Source organism: Anser cygnoides, chromosome 22, assembly GCF_040182565.1.
Source record: "Anser cygnoides isolate HZ-2024a breed goose chromosome 22, Taihu_goose_T2T_genome, whole genome shotgun sequence".
NCBI lineage: Eukaryota > Metazoa > Chordata > Aves > Anseriformes > Anatidae > Anser > Anser cygnoides.
In genome coordinates this window covers 4633565-4657780 of record NC_089894.1, presented here as the reverse complement: position 1 = coordinate 4657780, position 24216 = coordinate 4633565, and the positions used below count along the sequence as shown (strand labels likewise).

The following is a 24216-nucleotide window of genomic DNA, read 5'->3' as shown; positions in this document are numbered from 1 at the left end:
GAATTAATTTTCTTCATAGAGGCTTGTATGATGCTGTTTTGGATTTTATTTTTTATGAAAATAGTGGTGATAGCACACCTATGCTTTGATTATTGCTGTACAATGCTTGCATATTGTCAAGGAATTTTCTGCTTCTCATACCACCCGGCAAGCAAGGAGACAGGGAATGCACAAGAAGCTGAGAGGAGACACAGACATGACAGCTGACCCAAACTGGCCAAAGGGATATCCCATACCATAACTAGACTTACACAGCTTCTGAGAGGGGACATGTTCCTGATAAAAGATCCAGCACAATCTACCTAGAAGAAGATTCATAGAAGCTTAAGAGCTGAAGAGGAGTTTTGTGTCTGCATATATATCTGCTTTTTCCACCTGTATTGTGTGGTCTAATAAGGTATTGCTTTTCCCATTATCTTTCTTCTCTATACAATGGCTGGTGCCAGAATTCTTCACTGGGTACAGATACCTCTCTTTTCCCCAAGGGCAGATAAAACATTTAAAGCAGTTAAAGGAGTTAAAGCAGTTTAAGCAGTTTGTTCCCTTTTTCTCTTTTGTCCTCAGTTAATGTAAGCCAGCACAGTCTACTTCTTCCCAAAGGAGGCTAATCCCTTCCTTCCAGAAGAAGGCCAACTTTTTTTTTTTTCTCCAGAGGAAATGAGAAAAACAGATTGCACCAGGTTTTACTACAGTAAGGTAGCTGGGTTGCCTCTGATTGTCTTCAATATCCACCCTTGGTACCATGTCTCAGAAACATCATACTGGACAGCTGTGACACAGTCCTCTTATTTCATGAAGTCTGACCTGAAAAGCAGTCTCAGGGGAGTCATAGGCCTGGTCACTAGTCTAGATTACTCCAATGAAAGCTAACCGTAGTCACTGTGGATGAGTGATAGACTGTGGTAAGAGTCTGAGGGATGAGTACTTCCACCTCACAATTCACGGAGCTGGAGATTCAAACCATCATCTCAAAGACAGAAGTTTCTCTCCATTTGACTGAGACCTAGATAACAGGTTCTTGGGCAACTGATATTTTGGAAGATTAGTGAGGGGTTAAGTGTTCCCCTCTGATCTGTTTGCCAGTGGTGCACAGAGAAATGTGAAATAGCTGACTACAGAAGTATCACACAGGTCATGTATGTCTTCATGATGGAAATGAGGGCTCTGGTGTCCTGTAACTTTGTGAATAGTTATTTAAAACAATAGTGACTGATGTCTTTATCTGGCTGATATATTTCTGTACAAATGAGTGCTATGTCATTCAGTGGTTAGACATCTGCAGATCCCATTCTTTGCTTGTGCACTGCTACAAGATTTTCATTCAGTCAAAGCTCTCAGGCACAACCAAAGACTACTCAGGAAAATGACATTCCTTGATCTGCACAGAGAACCAGAAATAGTATTCCCAGTCATAGTCTTGCCTGAGAGGTTAGGAAAATGTATGATGTGGAGTGCAACACAGAAAGGTAGAGGGTGTCATCAGAAAATCAGGATAAAAATACGAACAAGCAAGTGCTTCTATTTTACATTATGGGGGAGGAAGGGATTAAAAAATAATTTTAAAAAATGACTGGTTTTGGATTTGTTGTGCAAACTTCACTCATCTTCTGGGTAGGGTGAGAGTCTTCATCTAGGGGTTTGCAGGGTCTGAGGGACTAACCTGACAACGTTTAATTAAATGGACCTTATTATGAACTTTTTGTAGAGTCTGTCTTGAAGCCAGCAGTAACTCAGGCAGTATCTGAAAAAATTTATTTTCCCTTCAGGATGTGGTTAACTTGTTTTTCTAAAAGGGGGAGTTCGCCTTGCATCTTGCAAGTTAGTCATAGCAGTTAGTTAACCACAGCATCCTGCCCGTTGCTTCTGAGGGCAAGATAAGTTGGGGAATGTGTGTGTTGGGGGTCTTTTTGACTAATAATCAAGTTGCTGTAGAAACTGTATCACTCCATCAAACCATCATATGTTATTTCCTGTTGGCCCCTTCCTAGCATTAATGAGTGAAAAAAAAAACATGCTCTCATCTCTTTTGATACCTATATTTTTCTTCCTCATGTTCCCATCAACCTGCCTCTTAACTGATTTTTCCTTAGACATATGTCTCTCTTTGCTGTGATCCAGAATATCATGCTGGGTTCTCTTTAAAGTGATCTGAAAGACAAAATGTCATTCAAATCCCCTAAGTCTAAGATTCATGTCCCCTTCTGTATCTCTTTAATGAGTCAAGGAGCCCCTCCACTTCCCTGTGCAAACCCTAGAAAAGACAAATTCAGTCAACAGTAAATCTAGGTTATGAACAATGCATTTCTAATCTCACTGGTCATTAGAACTGGATTTCAGCAATCTCTATTACAAATTCAGATGAAAAAGCAAGCTCAAACTACAGCATTTTGGTGTAATAATATTTTATTTTGATAATCGCTACAGTAACATAAAATGCAGATGCCATACACTTTGCAGAAAAGATACAAATTTAATAAAGAAATGGAAATAAAAATGTTACTACAGTTGAGTATTATCTGGTTGAAGTGCATCCCTTCAGATCCAATGCAGCTCTTCTCATCTATACTAGAAAATTATGGTTATTAAAGGTATCTTAATATATATATATATAAATAACATCTACTGTGCCTCTCTCAGAAGTAAAATATCAGTTCTACAGAATAATGCAACATTGCTGTAAAAAGGTATTTTTAAAAGTTCATATATCAATATTGAGGTTTCAATTTTTTTTTTCAAAACTATCAAAGCAGGTTGGATGCTTGCATGCAAAGGATAGAAAAGTGGAAGTATCAATTTCTACTTAGCTGACAGATGAGGAAAAATACTTTCCTCTGCTCACAGAAAACAAGAAATAGCAAAAGGAATTACAACTCTAAAAATTATATAAACTATCTAGGCAGGGGTCCACACTCTGAAATGTCTTAAGGAGATGGTGCTGTGTTCTGTTCTAGATGATTGTTGTCAACAGATTTAGCGTCAGCTCTTCAAATTGTACTGCTGGTAACTGCTCTCTCCTGCTGTTTCTCAGCTTTCTTCTGCCTTGATTCCTCTTTGCCTGGAAAAGAAGAGTATGTTTTAAATTATATTTAATAAATATGGGTGTATGTGTCACTGTTCGATTGCTGTTAGATCAAGATAGGCAGATTTACAAAACTTAATCTGGATAGTCTTTTGTGCCACTTTCGGTTATATTAATTTAAAAATTCTCCCTCCTCCTCTTTCCTGTTACCTCTTCACATGATTGTGTTTTGGAAGCCTGACTTTTGATTCCTTATTCATCTTGACTTTTCTCTAGCCCTCATGTTCTGCCAGATGAAACAGTCATTAAGATATTTCTTAAGCATTTCTGATAAAACCTGAGATGTTCTGTCAAAGCAAGCTTGCTGCAAAGCAAATCTGGGGACCAGCAACCTAGAACTGATCTATGGATTCATGAAAAGGCAGTGGTTTTTTGTTGGTTGTTTGTTTTTGTTGTTGTTGTTTGCTTGTTTGTTTGTTGTTTGCTTGTTTCCATAAACCTACAACATTTATTAATGGAAACAGGAGTAGATGAACAGATGTCACTCCTTGTGGGGTTTGAGAAGTACACAAAGCCAAGCAGTCATTACTGGCACGTGCTTCCAATTTTTCCACAGATGAAACAATGCATTTCCTTACCTCAGAAAAGAAACAACTTGATGCTCATGAGTGTATTGAAGGCGATACTTTTTGCCAGCAGGACTCGTAAACCCAACACAGCCATGGACAGCATGTTTGTTTTCTCTGTTTTGATATCTCCTTAGTGAGAGAGAAAAGATAGGAGAGATCATGATCTACAGTGGCATTGGTGGAAAGTGGAAAAAAACACAGGCAGTAGTGTCAAGGAGAGAAATGGCAGTAAAAGAAAAGATGACAGAGAAATGTGGCAACAACAAAGGCAGAGAATGTCTGTCTATATTGGATTTTCATAGAGTCATAGAGTGATTTGGATTGGAAGGGACCTTAAAGATCGTCAAACCCCAACCTGCCTGCTAGATCAGGTTGGCCAAGGCCCCATCCAGCCTCGCCTTGAACACCTCCAGGGATGGGGCATCCACAACTTCTCTTGGCAACATTTTCCAGTGCCTCACTACTCTTACAGTAAAGAACTTCCACCTAATGTCTAAAACTAAAAGAGGATAGATTTAGATGAGACCATTCCCCCTTGTCCTATCGTTATCTACCTGAATAAAGAGTCCTTCTCCATCCTTTTTATAAGACCCCTTTAAGTACTGAAAGGTCACAGTAAGGTCACCCTGGAGCCTTCTCTTCTGCAGACTGAACTTCCCCAGCTCTCTCAGCCTTTCTTCATAGGAGAGGTGCTCCAGCCCTCTGATAATATTTGTGGCCCTCCTCTGGACTCGCTCTACAAGTTCACATCTTCCTTAATGGTGGCGGCCCCAGAACTGGATACAGTACTCCAGGTGGGGCCTCATGAGGGCAAAGTAGAGGGGGGCAATCACTTCCCTTGACCTGCTGGCCACTCCTCTTTTGATGCAGCCCAGGATGCAGTTGGCATTCTGGGCTGCAAGCGCGCACTGCTGGCTCATGTTGAACCTTTCATCCACCAGAACCCTTAAGTCTCTCTCCTCAGGGCTGCTCTCAATGAGCTCTTCTCCCAGTCTGTACTCCTGTCTGGGATTGCACTGGCCCAGGTGCAGCACCTTGCACTTGGACTTGTTAAACCTCATTAGGTTATCATGGGCCCACTTCTCAAGTTGCCCAAGTCCCTTTGGATGGAATCTCTTCCTTCTGTTGTACCAACTGTTCCACTCGGCTTGGTGTCATCTGCAAACTTGCTGAGGATGCACTCAATCCTATCATCTATATCATTGATGAAGATATTAAGTAACACCAGTCCCAAGACACACTCCTGAGGGACACCGCTCGCCACTGACCTCCACCTGGACATAGAGCCATTGACCACTGCTTTTTTTCCTCCTGGTACTTTGTAACTATAACAAAACTTGTCTGTTACTAAAATAGTTACCCAGAAAAAGCAGGTTATATTTAATAAATACAATGAATACATGGTATTCTGATTTCTCTGTCCCTGAGAAAATACATTTCCAGGCTTTTATCCCCAACATAGTAACATATTTTTATAATCCCTTTAGTTAACTAACCTTTTGAAGAGGTGTCTGTTGTGTTACAAACATTTGCTGTTATTGGTTCTTCAACCACCTTTTCTGTAGCATGATAAAGAAAAGACATTATAAACAAAACCTGTCTTGTAAGAAGGATTAAAGGCAGTGTTCATATTACTTTTCCCACAGGATCAGGTGAGTGGTACAGTCTGAGGCTCAGCAGGCAGGTCATTAATATTAATTTGAGGAAAACCAATCTCAGTACAGTTGCACGAAATACATTTTTGAGTTGCTTTGTTTTTACTTTTTTTGAATGAGCTGCATGATGGGAAAAGTAATACAAAAATGTAAAAAGTTGTTTAAGAAAAAAATAAAAACATTTTTACTTCTTGTTGGTTTTAGAAAAGCTATTCCAAACTGTGTTCTAGGAAGTTTCTGCTATATGTTGAAGTATTTAGTCATAAGTTAATATAAATTAAAAAAAAAAAAGTGTCTTTTTTAAAAAAAATAAAAATAAAAAAGCAACTTCAGGTTCTTAAACTGTTAAAAGTTAAGACCATTTACTTAAGGAGCTTTAAATACCTTTCAGCTCTACCTGCTTAAGTACCTAGATGTCTTTCCCATTTCTGCTGGTTAGCCAGATGGCATGCTTATAAGCAGGAAAAATAGCAAGTCTTGGAAGACACTGTCTTCAGAAATAAGTTGCAATTGTACCACAAATTTGTACCTGATGATGTTGCATTGGCTGTAAAAAAATTGCCCTTGAACTTGGCCGTGCAGGATACCTCTGAGGCTTTTGTCACGTTGACCACTTTAATAGTATTGTATGTCCCTTCTGATGTTACAATAGGTGTATTCTGTTCATATATGACTTCAGCAGGTAACATGTCCAAATTGATATTCTTTGGATAGAAATTCCTTGCCAAACAAGCTGCTTTCCCAGTACTGCCACCTTCTTCAAGTGGCTTTGATTTTATCAGAATGACTTCTGGGTCAGAATCTTCCTGATTGCCTGTTAAAAAAAAAAAAAAGTATTGTTTGGGCATGATTTGATTTTACTGCAATCTTGCCTGAGAGCTAAGTCACCTGCAATTCATGTACACTCCTCCATTGACTAATTCCTGGAATTAACAATGACTAACTGCCTTTTTTGGTCCATTTTTTCTTTCTGCTTATTCCAAAAGAACAGATAAAATACAGAAAGGATATATATGGGTAGGTTTTCCATAGAAGCTTTAATTCCGTGGGATCCTAAGCTTCCTTTTGCTAGAACTCATGCCTGCATGTGAATTCTTCAGTTTGTACGGCACCAGAAAATGAGAAGAGAACTTTGAAGGATGCAGCTCCAAGAGACAAATTATTCTGCTTACTCGACAACTTAATTACTAAAAATAATACATCTATCAAGGACAGTCCTGTATACCCCTGAGACATAAGGGAATAACTGTTCTTCCTTTACTCACTCTCCCCTCCCCAAAGTCTTCTGATGTGGCTAAAAGGTCTAACCATAGCAAGAATGGTAAGGCAAAGAGAGAAGTCAGTTTGTTACGTCACCGTTGTGCAAGGTTACTCCAATGAGGGGCATTACTTGCAGAAATTAAGTGCTGTTGCTGGAGTGGAGAACAAGGTTGATCTTTTCATTAACAAATGCACAGATACAGGAAGGTTATTTGTCTCTAAGGCGGCAAATTAGGAGACAAGTAATCAGAAGTCTCTGAATCACTTATCTCTACTTTTCCAGGAATTTGTGATACGGTCAAGCACTTTAAATTGTGGGGGAGATTTTCCCCACTAGACATTGTACAGGTGTAAATCATTCCAATCCAGTCTAGAGACACTGGAAAAATACTATGATTGGTACTTGGTTTAAGAAAAACTTCTGTACCTGTTTCAAAAAGTGTGACCTTTCTCATCTGTGCACTGTGCTATATTGTTAGTCCCACAGCTTCAGGAGCAGTTAGAAGTATAATGCAAAATTAATATAATAAACTGGTTTGAGCAGAACACCCTGAGGCCTATAAACTTGATGCCCATGAACAAATCTTCTTACAATCTTACTTACAATAGTGTACTAACCTTCAGTGGTAGCTCTGTAGCTCTTTAGGATTAAGACATTAACAAACATCAAGGTACAAAATATATGCCCTAGAACTGGAGTTTTGAAAGAACCTAAGAAGTGATGACAAATGTTCACAGGATTTGATATCCTAGCCCTCTCCTGTGCCTTTCAGCAGAATTGCTCTGAAACTTTCAGAAGCTTTTTTTTTTTTTTTAGCTTTGAAATATTTTAATAGTTAAATTTTTAATTCTGAGCAACAAAGAATGAAAGCCAAAGATTTAACAACTGCAAAAACCTGATTTTCAACTACACAGCAGCAGCCTTCTTTGGGAATTTCTTATAAGACATAAAAGTAATGAAATAAGATTTCTTAAACTTGAAGTGGAAGTTTTATTCAGGAAAGAGATTGTCTCTCAAAATTATTTAGTGTCAATTACCATAATGATTTTTAAACTGTATTTGCCTTCGGGTTATACATGGAGCAACTAGGGTTACTCCACAAACTAATTTCAGGACAAGAATGGCAACATGGACTTGGCTTGGCAATGCTAGGTTAAAGGTTAGACTATACGATCTCTTAAGAGATCTTTTCCAGTTGAAATCACAGAATCACAGAATGGTTGAGGTTGAAAGGGACCTCCAGAGATCGTCTGGCCCAACCCCCGGCCAAGCAGGGTCATCTAGAGCACATTGCACAGGGTTGCATCCAGACAGGTTTTGAATATCTCCAAGGAAGGAGACTCCACAACCTCTCTGGGTGACCTGTTCCAGTGCTCTGTCACCCTTACAGTAATGTTTCCTCATATTCATCTGGAACTTCATGTGTTTCAGTTTGTGCCCGTTGCCTCTTGTCTTTTGGCTGGGCACCACTGAAAAGAGTCTGGCCCAACCTCCTGGCACCCTCCTTTCAGATATTTGTGTACATTGATTAGATCCCCTCTCAGTCTTCTCCATGATTCTATGATTTTATGATTCTAACATGAATTATAATGAAAACATGAAACTGAAGGGATTCATCTACTATGCCGCCTTGACCAGAAGAGTTCAGCTTATCAAAGGCTACCAGGCATTAATACATATATATATAGAATAGAGTAAGTCCAATTTGACAAGTGCATCCTGATGGCTGTCTTTACTAAAGAGAGGTCTATTAGGCTTTGCATTCTGCATGGCAACTGTGTTGCATTCTGCTTTCTTCCAAGTCTAACATTTTGTTCTTCACAAGGTATCTTTGCAAGTTCTTGAACAGGTACTCTGATTTTACTCTCTTTCTCTATTCACGTCCCAATACTGAAGAACTGAGGTGCAAGCCAAGCATTATTCTACCTTAACTTCATGGGTTGGTTCTGCCAATGAAAACAGGCATAACTCCATCCTTGTCAACACCTAGAGCAGACAGATTCCAAAGAGGACTGAAATCTTCATTGAATTCCTTTAACCTATTCAGTTTAACCCAAGCTCTGAACCATTTAGGAAGATCAAATTAGTACAGAAACATTGTCTAAGACTCCTTTTAATGTTTTTGCATAACACTATCCTTTTGCCCCCTTAGTGCTGTCTTTCTAACCCTGACAGAATAGAAATTCGTAGGAACTTAAACGTCAACCTCCACAGAAGTTTTAGTTCCCTTCAAACTGTCCAAGCATGGCTGTAAAACCTAATAATGACTATGGAAAGCTTATTAAAGTGCGTAAGTGAGTAGATATTAGGTCCCAAACAAATTCAGCATGCACTTGCTCTTGTGGAGTCCAAATTCTTTGGGAACTTCTATGAATAAGCATGTTTTTACACTTTAACTGTCTAATTGCATATCAAAGGAGCATGCAAAGAAATCCTAACACATGGGAGAAATTCTGCTTTAATTTTAGGAGGAAGAAGAAGCGGAAAAATGTTAAAATCCAAACAAGAACAACTCAGAAAAGGCTCATGAGTAAAGAATACCTACTTGGCTCCACGGTCAGTTGAGTTCCCTTCCCGAAGATAAGAGGAGCAGTAACACACAATTACAATGGGTAAATCAAAAAAGACTCATTTTGTTATTCATCCCACATGCATTTCCCTTCCAGGTGTTATAAAATGTTTTTGCCAGCTACTGTTAGCCCTGTGTTTCCCCCTCATACCTAATCCCCCATTATCTGAGATCTTTAAAGGCTTTTCGTGCTTTCTGATCTCCAGTATTTCTAAACGACCACCAGTATGCCAGGAAACTGCTCCTCTGGCATAACTGACTGGGTCAGATCCTCAGCAAGAACAAATGTTCACTGTGCAATGATCATTAATAAAGAAGAATTATTTCTTTATCAAACTCCAGCAGTCTCAACTGAGTCCCATTATTTTGCTTTACCTGAAAATACATCCATGAATTCCTACCTTACTTGCTTTGGGGAGATATTTTTATATTACAGTCTGGAAGAGGCATTTTATTAGTACAAAAAGTCATAGTTCTTTTTTCTTTCTTTGATCTTACAGTGTTAAGATAATGTTAGAGGCCTTAGTTTTCTTAATTAAAGTTTTATCTAGAATAAACAAAACCAAAACCAGAATCCTTATCTGACCTTAACTGAATGCTCAAGAGGAGAACATGCCTTGAGTATACTACTATACTACACTATACTATACTATGCTATACTATACTATGTTTTCTACATATGTTTTGTCTGCGGATTCTCCAAAAAAAAAATAAAAAATAAACAAACAACAAGGTAATCAGGTATGTCTGTTCTTAGCATCTTTAAATGCTTGCTAGTATCTCCCAGAGAAATCCAAAATGAGCAACAGAAGGGTCAGGCTGCCAGAACTCGAAATATTGGCTTCAACATATGAAATATTTCAATAGACATTGAGTGACTTAGATTCTTAAGGCCTATTATCTTTTACTGTTAAGCATCTTATCCTAAAGTCTTTGTGCAGCTTTGGAATTTTCATCCTACCCTCAGCTAGAAAAAAAAATAATCATTGAAAAGCACGAAAATTGCATTCAACTGAAGGTTCACATAATTTTGGAGCAATATGTCTGAGATGATAGATAGACAGGAAAAACAGAGAAAGAATGACTTAAAAGTATTTCAGGGTAGAGAAGACAAGGCTAGTATATTTATTTTGCCAAGTGATTTGTTCTCTAACCCGTATTGTAGGAAACTCAGTGAAAACACTTAAAAAATTGAGTAATGTATTGTAAGAATTTCCCTAAACCAAGAATATCTTGCTAGAGGCATTGATTTATATGCTCCCTTCAGCTGATTAGAAACATCTTTTCTTGTCAGTAGAACCAACACTCTGAAAAGCCTATGTATTGGAGAACAATTTTTCTCCTTTTTCCTAGAAAACAAGAGCCGTCAACCAGCACTTGCTGATAATGAGAGGTCACAGGAATTTGGCTAAACTTTTTAAAAAAGACACATATATAACCTTTACGTGAGAGACAAGACTGTCATATTAGCATTTCTGTGTATGTCTGAAACAAGAATACCATTGTTTAGACTTCTACCTGCCAGTCTGTGTTTTGCTGATTGTTTTTACCTGCCAAATACTCTGTGGAATATTTTACCTCTTTTGTTGACAAATGCAAAGTTAAATACATGTAGGCTGATGATAGAATAATGAAATCTGGAAGTGTCTTCTGGTTCTACATTTACAGCTGAGGGTTTGTTGTTTGGAAAGAACAGACCTTTCTTCAGAGTAATAAAATTATACGTCATTATTCCTTTGCAATTGGGGTGGGATCTAATTGTTCCAAAATAGGCATTTATTCCATAGCAAGATATCCTCCTGACCTGGACAGATATTAGCACCTAAGAGAGCCTCATGATCTCCTTCGAGAAAGAGAGCTAGACTCTTTAGGGATACAAAGTGACACAGGACATTTTTGCAGAATTTTAAAGCCATGACAATCTCTGAAAGCATCGTAACAAGTTTTAAGGTATGCACCTGGATGTTTAGGATAACAGAGATCGAATTCCCCTGGTGCCCTAGCATTCACACTGCCTCAGAGAAGCCTGGGGTGACATCTATCTTTATTGTACATGATGAAATTCCAAATAAAGTCAAAGTCAGGAAGAACTACGGCTTGTTATGATCCCTATCTTCCCGCAACCGCCCCCCCCCCCCCCCCCCATGCATTTGCAAAGCCTGAATTGCCAAATCTCATTCATTCCACATGGTCTTGGATGTGAGGCAGCTCTGAAAATTTAAACCCAAGGTTATTTAACCTCCTTCCTTCTCTGCTAATGGAATTACTTACCTGGTTGCACTGTGAATATGGTGACAGTGGAAAAAAAAAAAAACAAAACTTTCATACTAGAGAGCTAGGGACTTGTCTTGAACTCTGTCTCTACTGTCAGTTATTTACTATGTTATGCATACCTACTCAAAATGAGACAGTGAAGATCCACTGAAGCACTGATGAGGATAAGACACTTCACAATATAGCTGGGACAGAATGCTATCCAGACTGGGAATTATGACATGTTAAACTTAAGTAATTAATGCACACCAGGTGTTTGGGAATCATGGATTAATGGTGATATACAGAGGTAACCTAGTTATTCCTGTGAAGCCTTCCTAAGCAGATACAAGACAAGGACTCAGTTTCAAACCCTGGCAAGAGAGACTACTCTCCAGGATTATTACAGCAGAAAATTCTTACAGTGAACGCAAACCACTGGATCTCTTTAACACAATTTTTAGATTTAAAAATAATGGTACTTACTTGGTTCGACTGTGAGAGTGGTTCCACTTCCAAATACAAGCTTATCTGTTATCACACCATTAATACCTAGTCCAATAAATAACTCTTTCCTTGCTGTATCTGTAAGTCGGTTTAAAAAAAGAAGAAAAGCCAGATACGTATCCTACTGATCCATGTATAAAATCCCATGAGGGTATTTTAATCCACACTTTCTTCTGAACCTGGAAGGGAGCAAACAATAATTGAATAGTTCAATGATTTCAAATAGCTTGATCAAGTACAGAAATCCCAAGTTCTCCCTTTCTTCCATGTTTTGGCAACTCCATGAGATTTATTTTTCCAGGATAAATGAAAATATGAAAAGAACATTTGATTTCTCTCCTGACATATTTCAGGCTTTTATGTAATTTTATCTCAAAAACATATAGCCATTTTTCCATCTTTCAGTTTTTGTACAGGGCCCTATATTGTTTATATCATTGTGGTACTCCAGCCCCAAAACACTGTGATATAGTTCATTACAAAAACTGCCTCTTTTTTCTACGCAGAATTTTGGATTATACTGGCAGTCACATGACTTCTTGAGTGGTTTCTGTACTAACATACCACATGAAGAAATATGGTATGGCTTTCAAGAAAGAGTCTACAATAAGATAAAGAAGGTAAAATTTAAAGTGGGAACTTTGGGATTACATAACACTTCTGAAAAGTCTCATGGACTTAAGCTTGTGAGAAAGCAGGAAAAAAAATAAACACAGTATCTTTAGTACTATTTCAAAGCATTTTGGAAAATTCTTCTAGGTTGCAGAAAGGTGTCTACTTTTTCATCTTGAATTTGGTTTCATTGCTCAGCAGGGTGATGTGCTTGATACTGACACTTAGAGTTGGTGTCTGGGGGTCATTTGGTGCCTTAGGCAGTCTTAATCCTTTTTTGAGGCAAAATGAGAAAGTAGAGAAAATTATTGTTCTTTGTTAGGTAGAGATACTGTACCTATAGGAGTGGCTGTCACAGCGTAAATTGTTTGTAACAGCTTGATCAAAGCCTTCAGGATGATCAAGCCGTGCACCATTAGCACTATCTAGACCTAGAAAATTGTACAGAGTATAAGCAGAGGAACATACGCTATGTGTGAATGTACCTGTCTGTTCTGAGCTGGTTTAAAATCATGTGGCTCTTTATTTAGCTCATCTAGGAATCAGAGGTGTGGCGATTAAATGCCTTTTCACTATTGTCCAAGACGTTACAGTGAAAAAAAAAATGAAAGTCCCTTCTACAGCTGTCTTGTAATGCAAAAATATAAATTTAAACATGAGAGAACAGACAAAGTAATACTTAACCAACATAGTAACCTCTTGGTACACACAAAGATCTGTGTGCATATTCTTTCATCACAGAAAAAGATGTAAGAGAAGTGTTTGAAATACACACCTCTCTTACTGTGAGGTAAACTGAGGATTTATTAACAATATGTAATGTTGGAGACTTCAACTCACCATCTTCCATGATGCTTCCAAGGGCTTAAAGAAAAGCAACTTATTTATATTTCCTCTGACAGAAATGGAGGTGGCGTCTTACATATGGGAAGCTTGTAGAATGAGCCTTGAAATACCCTCCATGGTGGAAAGATGCTGACATTGCAGTTGTAAAGACCAGAGTAAGGTCTAACCTGTAGAATATGTGTGGTCGATGAAGATCTATGTCACCAAAAAGAGGAGCTGTGTGAGGAGGCCTACGGAGATGAAAACAGAAACCCTGTAGTTTCAAGAGCCCAACTCCTAGTTTCCAACAGAGGAGAAGCAGGTTGTCTGTGTCCATCAGTTTGGGAAAAGGAGACTCCTGTGATGATGAAGGCTGGGAGCTGTGATTTCTATCACTAGGAGGAATGCTCTTGCTCCACCTGAAGATTTGCAACTACAGAATAGATTGAGTACCCTCATAGTAAACAACTAGATAGAACTCTGTGAAATGAGGTGTATGTGCCCATAGGCCAAGAATCACACAGGAGCACCAGAAAAAGTGGTGAGTGTCAGTAGTGGGAGGCTCCCTGCTCCAGAGGATGTAAGCCCCCATCTGACAAGCTGACCTGTCATCTAGGGAGGTTTACTACTTTCAAGGCCTCAGATCTGGGACACTGTCAAAACTTATAAGACATATAGACTATTAACCCCTGCTGCTCTATCATGTGAGTACTAATGAAACTGCCAGGAGTCCTGGAAAGTAGCCAGCATGACTACATGGCTTGAGAGGTGATGGTCAAGGACACAGGGGTTTCCATTTCATCCTATTGGTGAGGAGGAACGAAGTGAGAAGGAAGAATGGGTGGATCCTGCAGGCTGAGAGCTGGTGGCAGCAGGGACTTGGTTTCTATGACCATCAGACCCATTGGACTGAGGACTATGTGAAAGAGATGGGATCCACCTGACTAAATGGGCCAAAAGCTTCTTTGCTGATAATCTGAGTAACCTGGGGCAAAAGAAAGTCTTCATGTGCGACTGAGTTCCCCTCTGAAGTGCCTGGGCAATAATACATGCAAATCCAGGAAAAGAAAAACAAGATAAATTTAATCCCAGCTTGTAGTTGCAGGGCTATGATCTCACTGAGGTCACGGAGACATGGTAGGATAGTTCATATGACTCAAGAATTGAAATGCATCTTGAAGTCTAGGTTACTGTACGCTGCCTGGGCCTCCTATTTAGCGTGGCCCTGTTTATCCTCCACAGCCTGGTTACAAAGCTTTTGGATCACGGAGGTCTGGTGGGAAAGCTACAGAAGTGCTGTAGGGGATGGAGACAGGCTCATTAGGAAAGACAGGCTGAGAAGGTGCGGAGAGGGAATTGCTCTTTCCATGATAGACTATCTGAAATGCATGGTTCTGCTTTGGGACACACAATGAGAGAGATGATAGCATGTGGGTCAGAATTAGAGAGCAGATCAGCATGACTGATATGATGGGTGGCTATGACACATCATCAGATCCAGAAGAAGCAGTAGGTGAAGCCTTCTGCAGACAACTGGAAGAAGCTTCACGTTCACATGGTTCTCATGGGGGACTTGAACCATGCCAAATGTCTGCTGGAAGGAAAGCACAGCAGGACACAAGCATTCCAGCACTTTTCTAGAGCTTACTGTTGAAAACGTTATGTCACTGGTGATAGAGGAGCTGGACCTCATCCTTGCAAACAAGGAAGAATTGGTGGTAGATGTGAAGGTCAGTGGCAGTCTTGGCTGCAGTGATCATGCAGTGTTTGAGCTCAGAGAGGAGGGAGACATGTGAAAAGCAGAACCACAGCCCTAGACTTCAGGAGAGCAGAATTTGACACCCTTGGGGATCTGCTTAGAAGAATCCCATGGGTTATGGTCCTGGACAGAGGAGGGGTCCAGGATAGCTGCTTGCAAAAATCAAGCAAAGGTAGCAGGAGGACAAAATATTGAACAAGAAGCTCCGGAACAAACTCAGAAATAGAAATGAAATATGCTAGAGATAGAAGCAGGGGCGAGTGATCTAGGAGGGATATAGACACCCTGCCTCATCATGCAGGATTGGGGTTGGGAAAACCAAAGTCCATCTGCAGCTGATTCTGGTAAGCCACATGGAGGGCAACAAAAATGTTTCTGTACATACATTATCAACCAAAGAAGGAGTAGAGAAAACATGGGCACACTGCTGACTGGAGCAGGGGAGATGGAGACAAAAGCAAGGGAAAAGATTGAGGCATTCTGAGGCACTTGGTGCCTTCTATGTCTGTCTTTACAGGTAAGTCCAATCTTCAGAATTCCCAAGTAAATATATTGGAGGCGCATGTGTTTCAAAGTCCTTGTTCTGATGTCTGGTAGCTGGAAGATTACTAGTGGGAAGTATCCTTTGTAGTCTCCTGCTTTTGTACTATTCTTCATGCCTCTGCTTCTATATGTTTTTGGATACAGAGCTTAAAAGATCTCTATTTTTACTAAAAAATAGAGTCAACAAATCTTACCTGCTATATGATCTAAGAAAAAGAAGAGAACACAATGCTGAAATTAAATAGAAACACCTAAAATACAGTAGTTCTATCCCTACCTGATCAACTTGAGTTGACAGGCAGATGTCCAAAATCACATCATATGCAAGATGTGAGATCTGATGTGAATGTCAGGGATTTGTATAGAAATTAGGTGTGTATAAGAATGTCTCCCCACTCTTTGAGTCATGCTGGAAATCAAATTTGTGTTTGTGAATACAGTTGTCTGAAGAAAAAGAGACTATGCAGGGCACCATGTTTCTGCATTTGAGAGAAGTCAGTGAATAAGCCAATTTGTGTGCAGCGGTTCAGTCTACCTCAGTCATTGTGGTACGTAGTCAACACAGTGGTAGACCGTTCTACAAAAACATCTGTTGTTTTGTTGCTGGATTTTTTATTTTTTTAAAGCCAGGTGTTCTCCTTTTTCATGTTCTTTGAATAGATGGATTTTATTTTCCTCTTTCTCTCTACCGTTATACTTTTGAATAATCTAAAACTGTTGCAGAGAGATTTTTATACTCTAAAAGCAATGCTGTCAGCATTGTTTTATTGGCAGAGTAATATTAATCTCTGATTATAATATTGCCAATACTTGTCATAAATGATGTTGTTCCTTTTGAGTTGTTAGAGCTTTTCTCACTTGACAGACTTCATTTCTGGTTCATCTTTTAACAAATATAATGAGATTTGGGGTGAAACTTTTAAAAGAATATCTGGGGACCAGTTGCACCAGTCCTATTAATCATAGAATCATAGAATCATGGAATCATTAAGGTTGGAAAAGACCTTCAGGATCATCTGGTCCAACTATCACACTATTACCAATGTCACCCACTGAACCATGTCCCTAAGCACCACATCCAACATTTCCTTGAACACCCCCAGGGGCGGTGATGCCATCACTTCCCTGGGCAACCCGTTCCAATGCCTGACTACTCTTTTCAATTACATTTCATTCTACATTTTCCAAGTCTTTCTGGACCTTAAAGCATTTATGTTTCTAAAGCCTATTGTCAGGTCAAATAAAAAATGAATCCATATTCACATTTTTTTCAAAAGTTATTTTGTTTTTGCTGATGCTTTTTTAATGGATTCTGTTTGCCTAGATATGCTAAAGTTGTTTATTTACTAAGGTATTTGATCCATAATATTTCTTGTTTCAGTGCCATTTTTGTAAATGTTTCTGGAGGTGTTTTTTTTCCTGATTATATGCACCGATTTTTCTCACTTTTTCTGATATGGTGAAATAGATTTCTTGGCTACTGAATTGTCTATACTTTGGACATCTTAACTACTTTCATGTGACTTTAGCTGAGTTTGAGAGTCCGTAACATCTAGTCATGGATGATTACAGTTGTCTTTAAAAAAAAAAAAAATCTGTTTTTAATTATTTAGCTTAATGGCTATCTGCAACTGTGAAGCAGTTTCTGAATCAATTCCATTTCTAAGACACAAAAGGAAATAGCAGTATTTCAACCTGTTCACAAAATCTGCCTGGTTCCATGCTGTATTACTCAATTTGTTTATTAGCATTATTGTCGTTGCTAAATACAAAAGTGTATTTCTTATTTTTAATCTCTATTTTTAATACCAGTGCTGCTATGTTTTTTGTTGTCAAGATGTGTATGTTTATCAACACTTTCCTTCATTGTGTCAAATCGGTTTCTCCTTCTTGCCTCAGCCTCCCCCAGGAAATGGCTTAGTTGTCTGATGTGATACTTTCAGTCTCTTGAACTGTCTGCAGGACAAAGAGAAGTTGTAAAGATCTCCAGTGACAGGCCCAATTAGCTACAGGTGCCTGTTCCACCCCCTTCACTTGCTGCCAAATCGTATCAGTGCAGCCTTCTTGCCACTGCAATCTGAGACATAGTAAAATAGCCCTTCCCCATGCCAGGCCTTTGGGTAGCCACAGAAACGCACCTGTCTTTTACAGTCTCCTGCAAGCCATGCGCTTGGGTGTGTTTGGTTTAAAAGTTGAGTTCTGCCTATGCTTTTTCTTTCGTTGTCCTGGTGCATGCCCTCCAAAAAGTTGCAGGAGGCATTCCAATACTGACAATGAGGTGCTAGAGAGAATGTTTAGACCATCTGTCTTCTACAAGGTGATGCTGAAGACCTCTCCTTCAGTTCTGTGTCAGAAGAAATGAGAAGAGAGGGAGTGCCTCTTCCTCCAGAAGAATGTCCTAAGCAGATGAAGATATATTTTGTATAGGGAATAGTTGTTTGAGTTCTTTCAGCACTTGCCAAAAGGTCTAACAGGCATTTTTAGAGAAAAAACTATCCTGGCCCACAATAATTCTTAGCCACTAAACATTTGTATTTTAACCCAATTTCCCTTTTTGGGGAACAGCCCACTCTGAACTTAGCTCCCAGAACATCTACCTGATTTCATCACACATATATAAAAGGCTGTGTCTCATTGGAAGGAGAGGTGATTCTGGGATGCAGCTGTCAAGAAGGTGACTTCTCTCTTAAAGGATACATTGGTGTTGTGGTTTAAACCGGCCAGCAGCTAAACACCACACAGCTGTTCGCTCACCCTCCCCCCTCCCTCTCTGGGATGGGGGAGAGAAACGGGAAAGTGAAGCCTGTGAGTTGAGATAAAGACAGTTTATTAAGACAGGAAAATAATAATAACAATAATAATAATAATAGTATTACTAATAACAACGTGTACGAAACAAGTGATGCACAATGCAATTGCTCACCACCTGCTGACCGATGCCCAGCCTATCCCTGAGCAGCCAGCCCCCCCACCCTGGCCAGCCACCCCTATATATTGTTTAGCATGACGTCAGATGGTATGGAATACCCCTTTGGCCAGTTTGGGTCAGCTGTCCTGGGTCTGTCCCCTCCCAGCTCCTGCTGCACCCCCAGCCTGCTCGCTGGCAGGACAGAGCGAGAAGCTGAAAAGTCCTCGGCTTGATGTAAGCACTGCTCTGCAACAATTAAAACATCAGCATGTTATCAGTGCTCTTCTCATCCTAATCCAAAACATAGCACCCTAACAGCTACTAGGAGGAAAATTAACTCTGTCCTAACTGAAACCAGGACAGTCAGACATTATGTTCTTTTATGGACAGAACCATCCCATATATTCAAACCATCTTCCAAGGTAGAAATGCTACTGGTCATTTGTTTCCTGTAGACAGTGTAGGTGATATTAAGAAAATTGTTATTTAAGAAGACCAAACAGTAAGTCACAACTTTCATTTGGGAGTGAACAGATAAAATCAGTGATTTAAAGTAGGATCTTTACTACCTGCTTGGGAAAGTCCCTATGCTGCAGACAGCTACAAGAAAGGAAGGTGGTAACAGAAGAAATAAAAAAGCATCTACTCTGTATTTACAGCTATCCAGAGACAATAGATATTGGCCTGACAGGAACGCTACTGTGTTGAATGACTCTTAGGTTAATCCATGGCAATGATTCTTCCACAGAGCCAAATGTGGTAATCAGGGTAAAGACTGGGGATAAATGACCCCACATGCCTCACCATAATCAGCTCCGGATAGGCTTTGGCTTTCCCAACCATAATCCCGCATGATCAGACAGGGTGTCTAAATCCCTCCCAGATCACCTGCCTCTGCTTCGACCTCTTGCACATTTCCTTTCTGTTTTTGAGTTTGTTCAAGAGCTTCTTCCTCATGATTTTAACCTTCTTTGCTCGACTTCCTGTTTCGTCATGAAGAAGTAGGAGGTCCAGCTCCTCTATCACAGGTGTCACGATATTTTCATCAGCAAGCTTTAGAAAAGTGCTTGGATTGCTTGTGCCCTCCTGTGCTTTCCTTCCAGCAGATATCTGGCATGGTTCAAGTCCCTATGAAGACCAGGGCCAGTGAACGTGAGGCTTCTTCCAGTTGTCTGCAGAAGGCTTCATCTACTTCTTCCAGATCAGTTGATCTGTCATAGCCACCCATTATATCAGCCGCACTGATCTGCTCTCTAATCCTGACCCATATGCTATCAGCTCTCTCATTGTGTGTCCCAAAGCAGAACTCCATGCATTTCAGATAGTCTGTCATGGAAAGAGCAATTGCCTTTCCTCACCTTCCCAGTCTCTCTTTTCTAATGAGGACTCATAGAATCATAGAATGGTTTGGATTGGAAGAGACATTAAAGATCACCTGCTGCCAACCCCCCTGCCATGGGCAGACACCTTCCACTACACCAGGTTGCCCAAAGCTCCATCCAACCTGTCCTTGAACAATTCCAGAGAGTGGGCATCCACAACTTCTCTGGGCAACCTGTTCCAGTGCCTTACCACTCTCATAGTAAAAGATTTCTTCCTAAAGTCTAATCTAAATCTACTCTCTTTTAGGGTAAAGCTATTCCCCCTTGTCCTATCATTGCACTTCCTGATAAAGAGTTCTTCTCCACCTTTCCCATAGGTCTCCTGTAAGTACTGGAAGGCCACTGAAAGGTCTCCCCAGAGCCTTCTCTTCCCCAGGCTGAACCCCAATTCTCTGTCTTTATTCATATGAGAGGTGCTTCAACCATCTCATCATCTTCGTGGCTCTCCTCTGGACTTGCTGTAACAGGTCTATGTCTTTCTTATGCTGGGGGCCCTAGAGCTGAACACTGTACTCCAGGTGGGGTCTCACAAGAGCAGAGTAGAAGGGGAAAAACACCTCCCTTGACCTGCTAGCTGCACTTCTTTTGATGCATCCCCTTCTTTTGATCCATCCCCTACAGTATTTCTGCAAGCTATCCCAGCAAAACTCCATGATCCAGTACCTTTGCAGCTAGGCTGTGGAGGAAAAACTGGGCCATGCTAAATAGGCAAAGTACGTTAACCTGCAGTACACCATACAGCCTCTGAACTTCCCAGTATAGCTACTATTGGATCGTAACTTGTCATAAATTGGATCATAAATTTGTTCCACTCTGCTGCAGTTCTGCTCCAGTATGAGTCTAGCATCACAGTAATATGCTGCCTCATCCCTTTTTTTTTGCTCTCTGAATCTGCAGTGTGAATCTGTTCCAGGAAATCTCCACTGCTCCCTTAAAGTGACGGGAAGCCTTCTCCATAGACATCTCCCTCCTTGTAAATCTGGTCCAGAGAACAACATGGCCTCAACAACATGGCTCCAGCTTAGCAGGAGCCCAGAACTCCCCTTAGGACCTTTGCAGCTACAGTACGGGACACCTAAGTGGACCAAGTGTCATGGTTTTGACTGGTACCACCTTTAGGGGAACACTGCCAACTCCACAGAGTGTCTGAATCTATCCCCCTGCAACTCCGTCTTTTCCCAGGTACTACAGCCTGGCTCCCTGGGGAAGGGATCTAGGACAGGGCTGGAAAAGGGAGTTGCATAGGTCAGAGGAGCCCATTGGGAACTTGAGGGTGGGCAATGAAACAGTGGGATGCAGGATTACGGTGGTGTAGGATGCCCTGAGCAGCTTGGGGCTGTCCCAGCATGGCAGGACATGCCAGGTCCTCTAGAGGCCCTCAAACCCATGGACTACTGGATTGTTGTTCTGGCCCAGGGCACCCTCCATACCGTCTTTGCTGGGGTCCCCAATGAAAACTCTTGCTGGCCTCAGTGTGCACACATGAGCAGGTATGTACATGGAGCCACAACTAAAAACAAAGGGATCCAAGGGAACATAGGATCTTCAGCTCAGCTCCTGGTGCTGCACCACTCTGGGACTCCCTGAACAACATGGGTTTTCAAGAACCAATTCAGATCTGGCTTTCCATGTTAAAAATGCAGTCCTTCGATACTCATTGTATTTCTTCTGAACAAACTGTTCCCTTGTTGCCTTCTGACTGTGAGAGGGACTGAGAGTGAAGGTTAGCAATGTGTTCATGGTTTTGTGTGAGCTTGTGAAAGATTCTGCTGCTACAGCAGTACCTTTTTTTCCCTTTAGGGAAAGCCGACCTCAATGAGCCTTGAAAAGCTTCTTGAAGGCAACCACAAAAGACCTGGCTTGATTTAAACCCCCTCCTTTACATTTCTGCCTATGATTCAACTGCTGTGCCATTTTCCAGCTCTCTGGTGCTGCAGGTGGCTGTGTCTGCAGCTGCTGGTGAGAGCACTACCAGGGAAAGGTCATTCCTGGAGGAGCATGCAGACCTGGTTCTCCAGTCTGGAAGGATGAAGCAAAGTGTTGGAGTCCCACAAAAAGATATTGTAGCACTATATGCTGCAGGTCTCTGTCAGGAATCTGCCAGATCCAGCCCCAAGTGTAGTTATAGGTACACCAGAGATGTGACAGGTAAGTGTGAGAGACTCTGTGACCTTCCCTACTATGGGCCCAGAGGCCTCTGCACCTGGCAAAGGGCACCTACAGCCCCAGGTGACAAGGATGAAAAAGCAGTGAGTGCTCAAGCAATTGCTTCATCCACTCTATCATTTTCTCAGGCTTCTACTTGTGATCTATGGAATCCAGGGGCTGTAAACACATATGGTCAGCAGCTCTTGCTCCCATTATATTCTCAGATCTGTGAAAGAAGCCCATGAACAACAAACAACCCAGAATGTGACCATAGGATGAAGCACTCAGATGTGTGCACAGGCTTTCATGTTATCAGGGAAAGACCCAATTGGAAATAATATAAACTTAGATTTGTTGCAATACTGCTTTGTTAAGCCTACAAGAACCTGATGTGAAAAATGTCTCATTTTGGAGGAAAAGCAAATTTTGTCTTTCCTGAATTGTCTTCCATGAGAAACTACAGACATCCACTTTCTTACAGTGAGCTCCCAAAGGACCCTTTGTACTCTCTCCTTTTCCCCTGTTCACCCCTCAGAGAGCAATACTTGTGGGCTGGACTGAATCTAACCAAGCCATAACTAAAACCAGACCAGGGCTTATCTGTTGGGCACCTACACAACACCCATCCTACCAGGAAACAATAGAAACAGGGAAACTTGTTTCCAAAGGTGATGCTTCAGGAACGTGAGGAAGAGACACAGGAAGACAGCAATCAGAAGTGTTAGAGCTCCTTTGGGGACAGAAACAGGTAGAGTATGTCTCTCAGAGTCAAATGATTAAAAACTGTACGTTGTAACAAAATGGCTCTCTGGGAGCTGCCCCAAACACCTGTGCAACTCGATTAAGCTCCAGTGCCAACGGCCAGAGCCCTACAAGCAGGATTCAGTTAAAGCTCAGCTAGATTTCCTGTCCCTGTGTGAACAGCACAGAAATAGCGGGCTGAGTCCTGGAGGTGCAGGTTATTCAGGGTCAGACCTGTCTTGGACTTGGAATTGTCTCGAGAGGCTGTGGCTCGGCCCATCACTGCTTGGCTATATCTTATATATGAGGAGTCAGGGCTAATATAGGACAGCCACTGAAGACTGCCACCAAGCGCCTGACGGTACCACAGAACACTGTAAATTGCAAAGTTGAAGTCAGATCCCCGGCAGGAGAGGTGCACGGATTGCCCTGGTACTCGAAGACGTCCACCAGACTCCACCAGCATCAATTCGGCACACACGCCTGCAGAAGGAGAGCACAGGGAGTGGGGCAGTGTGTGCTCAAGGATGGAGAACGATGCTCTCTAGAAGCTCCAGCGACTCCAGCCCAGGACAGCCTGAGCCGCCAACCGCCTTGCTCCCGACAAAGCCCCTGGCCAGGGGCACTGCCCCGACTGCCCTCCTCGGGGTCACACGGGGCTGCTCCCAAGGCGTCCCCGACCCCGACAGCCTCCCTCTCCCGCACACACCGGACCCCGGCCCCGGCCCCGCTGCCCTCCCCGCCCGCCGCTCACCGGCCGGCCCCAAGGCCAAGGCCAAGGCCAGCAGCCGCGGCCCCAGCCCGGCCGCCATCGGGCCCTGCCGCGCCCGGCGGGAGGCGGACAGGAGCAGAGCGGGGCCGCGCTCGGGCCGCTCCTGCCCGCACCACAAGTCGGGCCCTCGCCGGGGCAGCGCCCACCGCTCCGCCCGCCCAGGCCCGGCCCAGCCCGCCCCCCGCGGGGCCGCGGCCCCTTCGGCGGAGGAGGAGGCGGCCGCGGGGCGGGGCGCGGGGCAGCTCGGGGGCGGCGGAGGAGCGCGGCGCCGCGACAGGTGCCTGGCGGTTCCCTCGGATGACCGTCAATCCCACGGAATGGGGTTGTTAGGACCCAAGAGCAGCACTCGGCACTTCCTTTCATGAGGAAGCCTGTGCAGCTCTTCTTGCTGCACTCCAGCTGACCTGGCCATTCGCCCCTGACACTGCTGTTGATCCCATGTGCCCCTACAGGCAATGTGGGAAAGGGCTGAGCTGAAGGCAATTCTCTGCCCTCTTCAGCAGCTCAATACAGTTCTGCTGCTCCTCCCTGTTCTCAATGGTAGGGGCACACTTAGAGAAGGTGAGGGGCCCAGGGAGCAGGTTTCTGTTAAAGCTCAGCTGGATTTCCTGTCCCTGTGGGAACTGCACAGAA

The 24216-nt window shown here is 42.0% G+C and overlaps 1 protein-coding gene across 1 annotated transcript; it reads right to left on the bottom strand.

Annotated features, from left to right (window-relative positions):
- Positions 1-2385: 2385 nt before the first annotated feature.
- Positions 2386-23638, bottom strand: LOC106045966 (Ig heavy chain Mem5-like). Its single transcript, XM_066981777.1, has 7 exons — positions 23566-23638; positions 22976-23294; positions 9110-9168; positions 5833-6117; positions 5145-5207; positions 3658-3777; positions 2386-3055 (listed from the first exon to the last, which is right to left on the bottom strand). The coding sequence occupies exons 1-6, from the start codon at positions 23621-23623 to the stop codon at positions 3659-3661; spliced, it is 903 nt and encodes a 300-aa protein (XP_066837878.1). The 5' UTR covers positions 23624-23638; the 3' UTR covers positions 2386-3055; position 3658.
- Between the last annotated feature and the right edge of the window lie 578 nt (positions 23639-24216).

What these genes read in the sequence shown, in the direction of transcription:
- LOC106045966 (XM_066981777.1), bottom strand. Translation starts at nt 23,623, where the DNA reads ATGGCGGCCGGGCTGGGGCCGCGGCTGCTGGCCTTGGCCTTGGCCTTG. An exon ending in AGCCAATGCAACATCATCAG is followed by an intron (nt 5,208 to 5,832) that starts GTACAAATTTGT and finishes ATCATGCTACAG; the next exon opens with AAAAGGTGGTTGAAGAACCA. An exon ending in AACAGACACCTCTTCAAAAG is followed by an intron (nt 3,778 to 5,144) that starts GTTAGTTAACTA and finishes TCTCTCACTAAG; the next exon opens with GAGATATCAAAACAGAGAAA.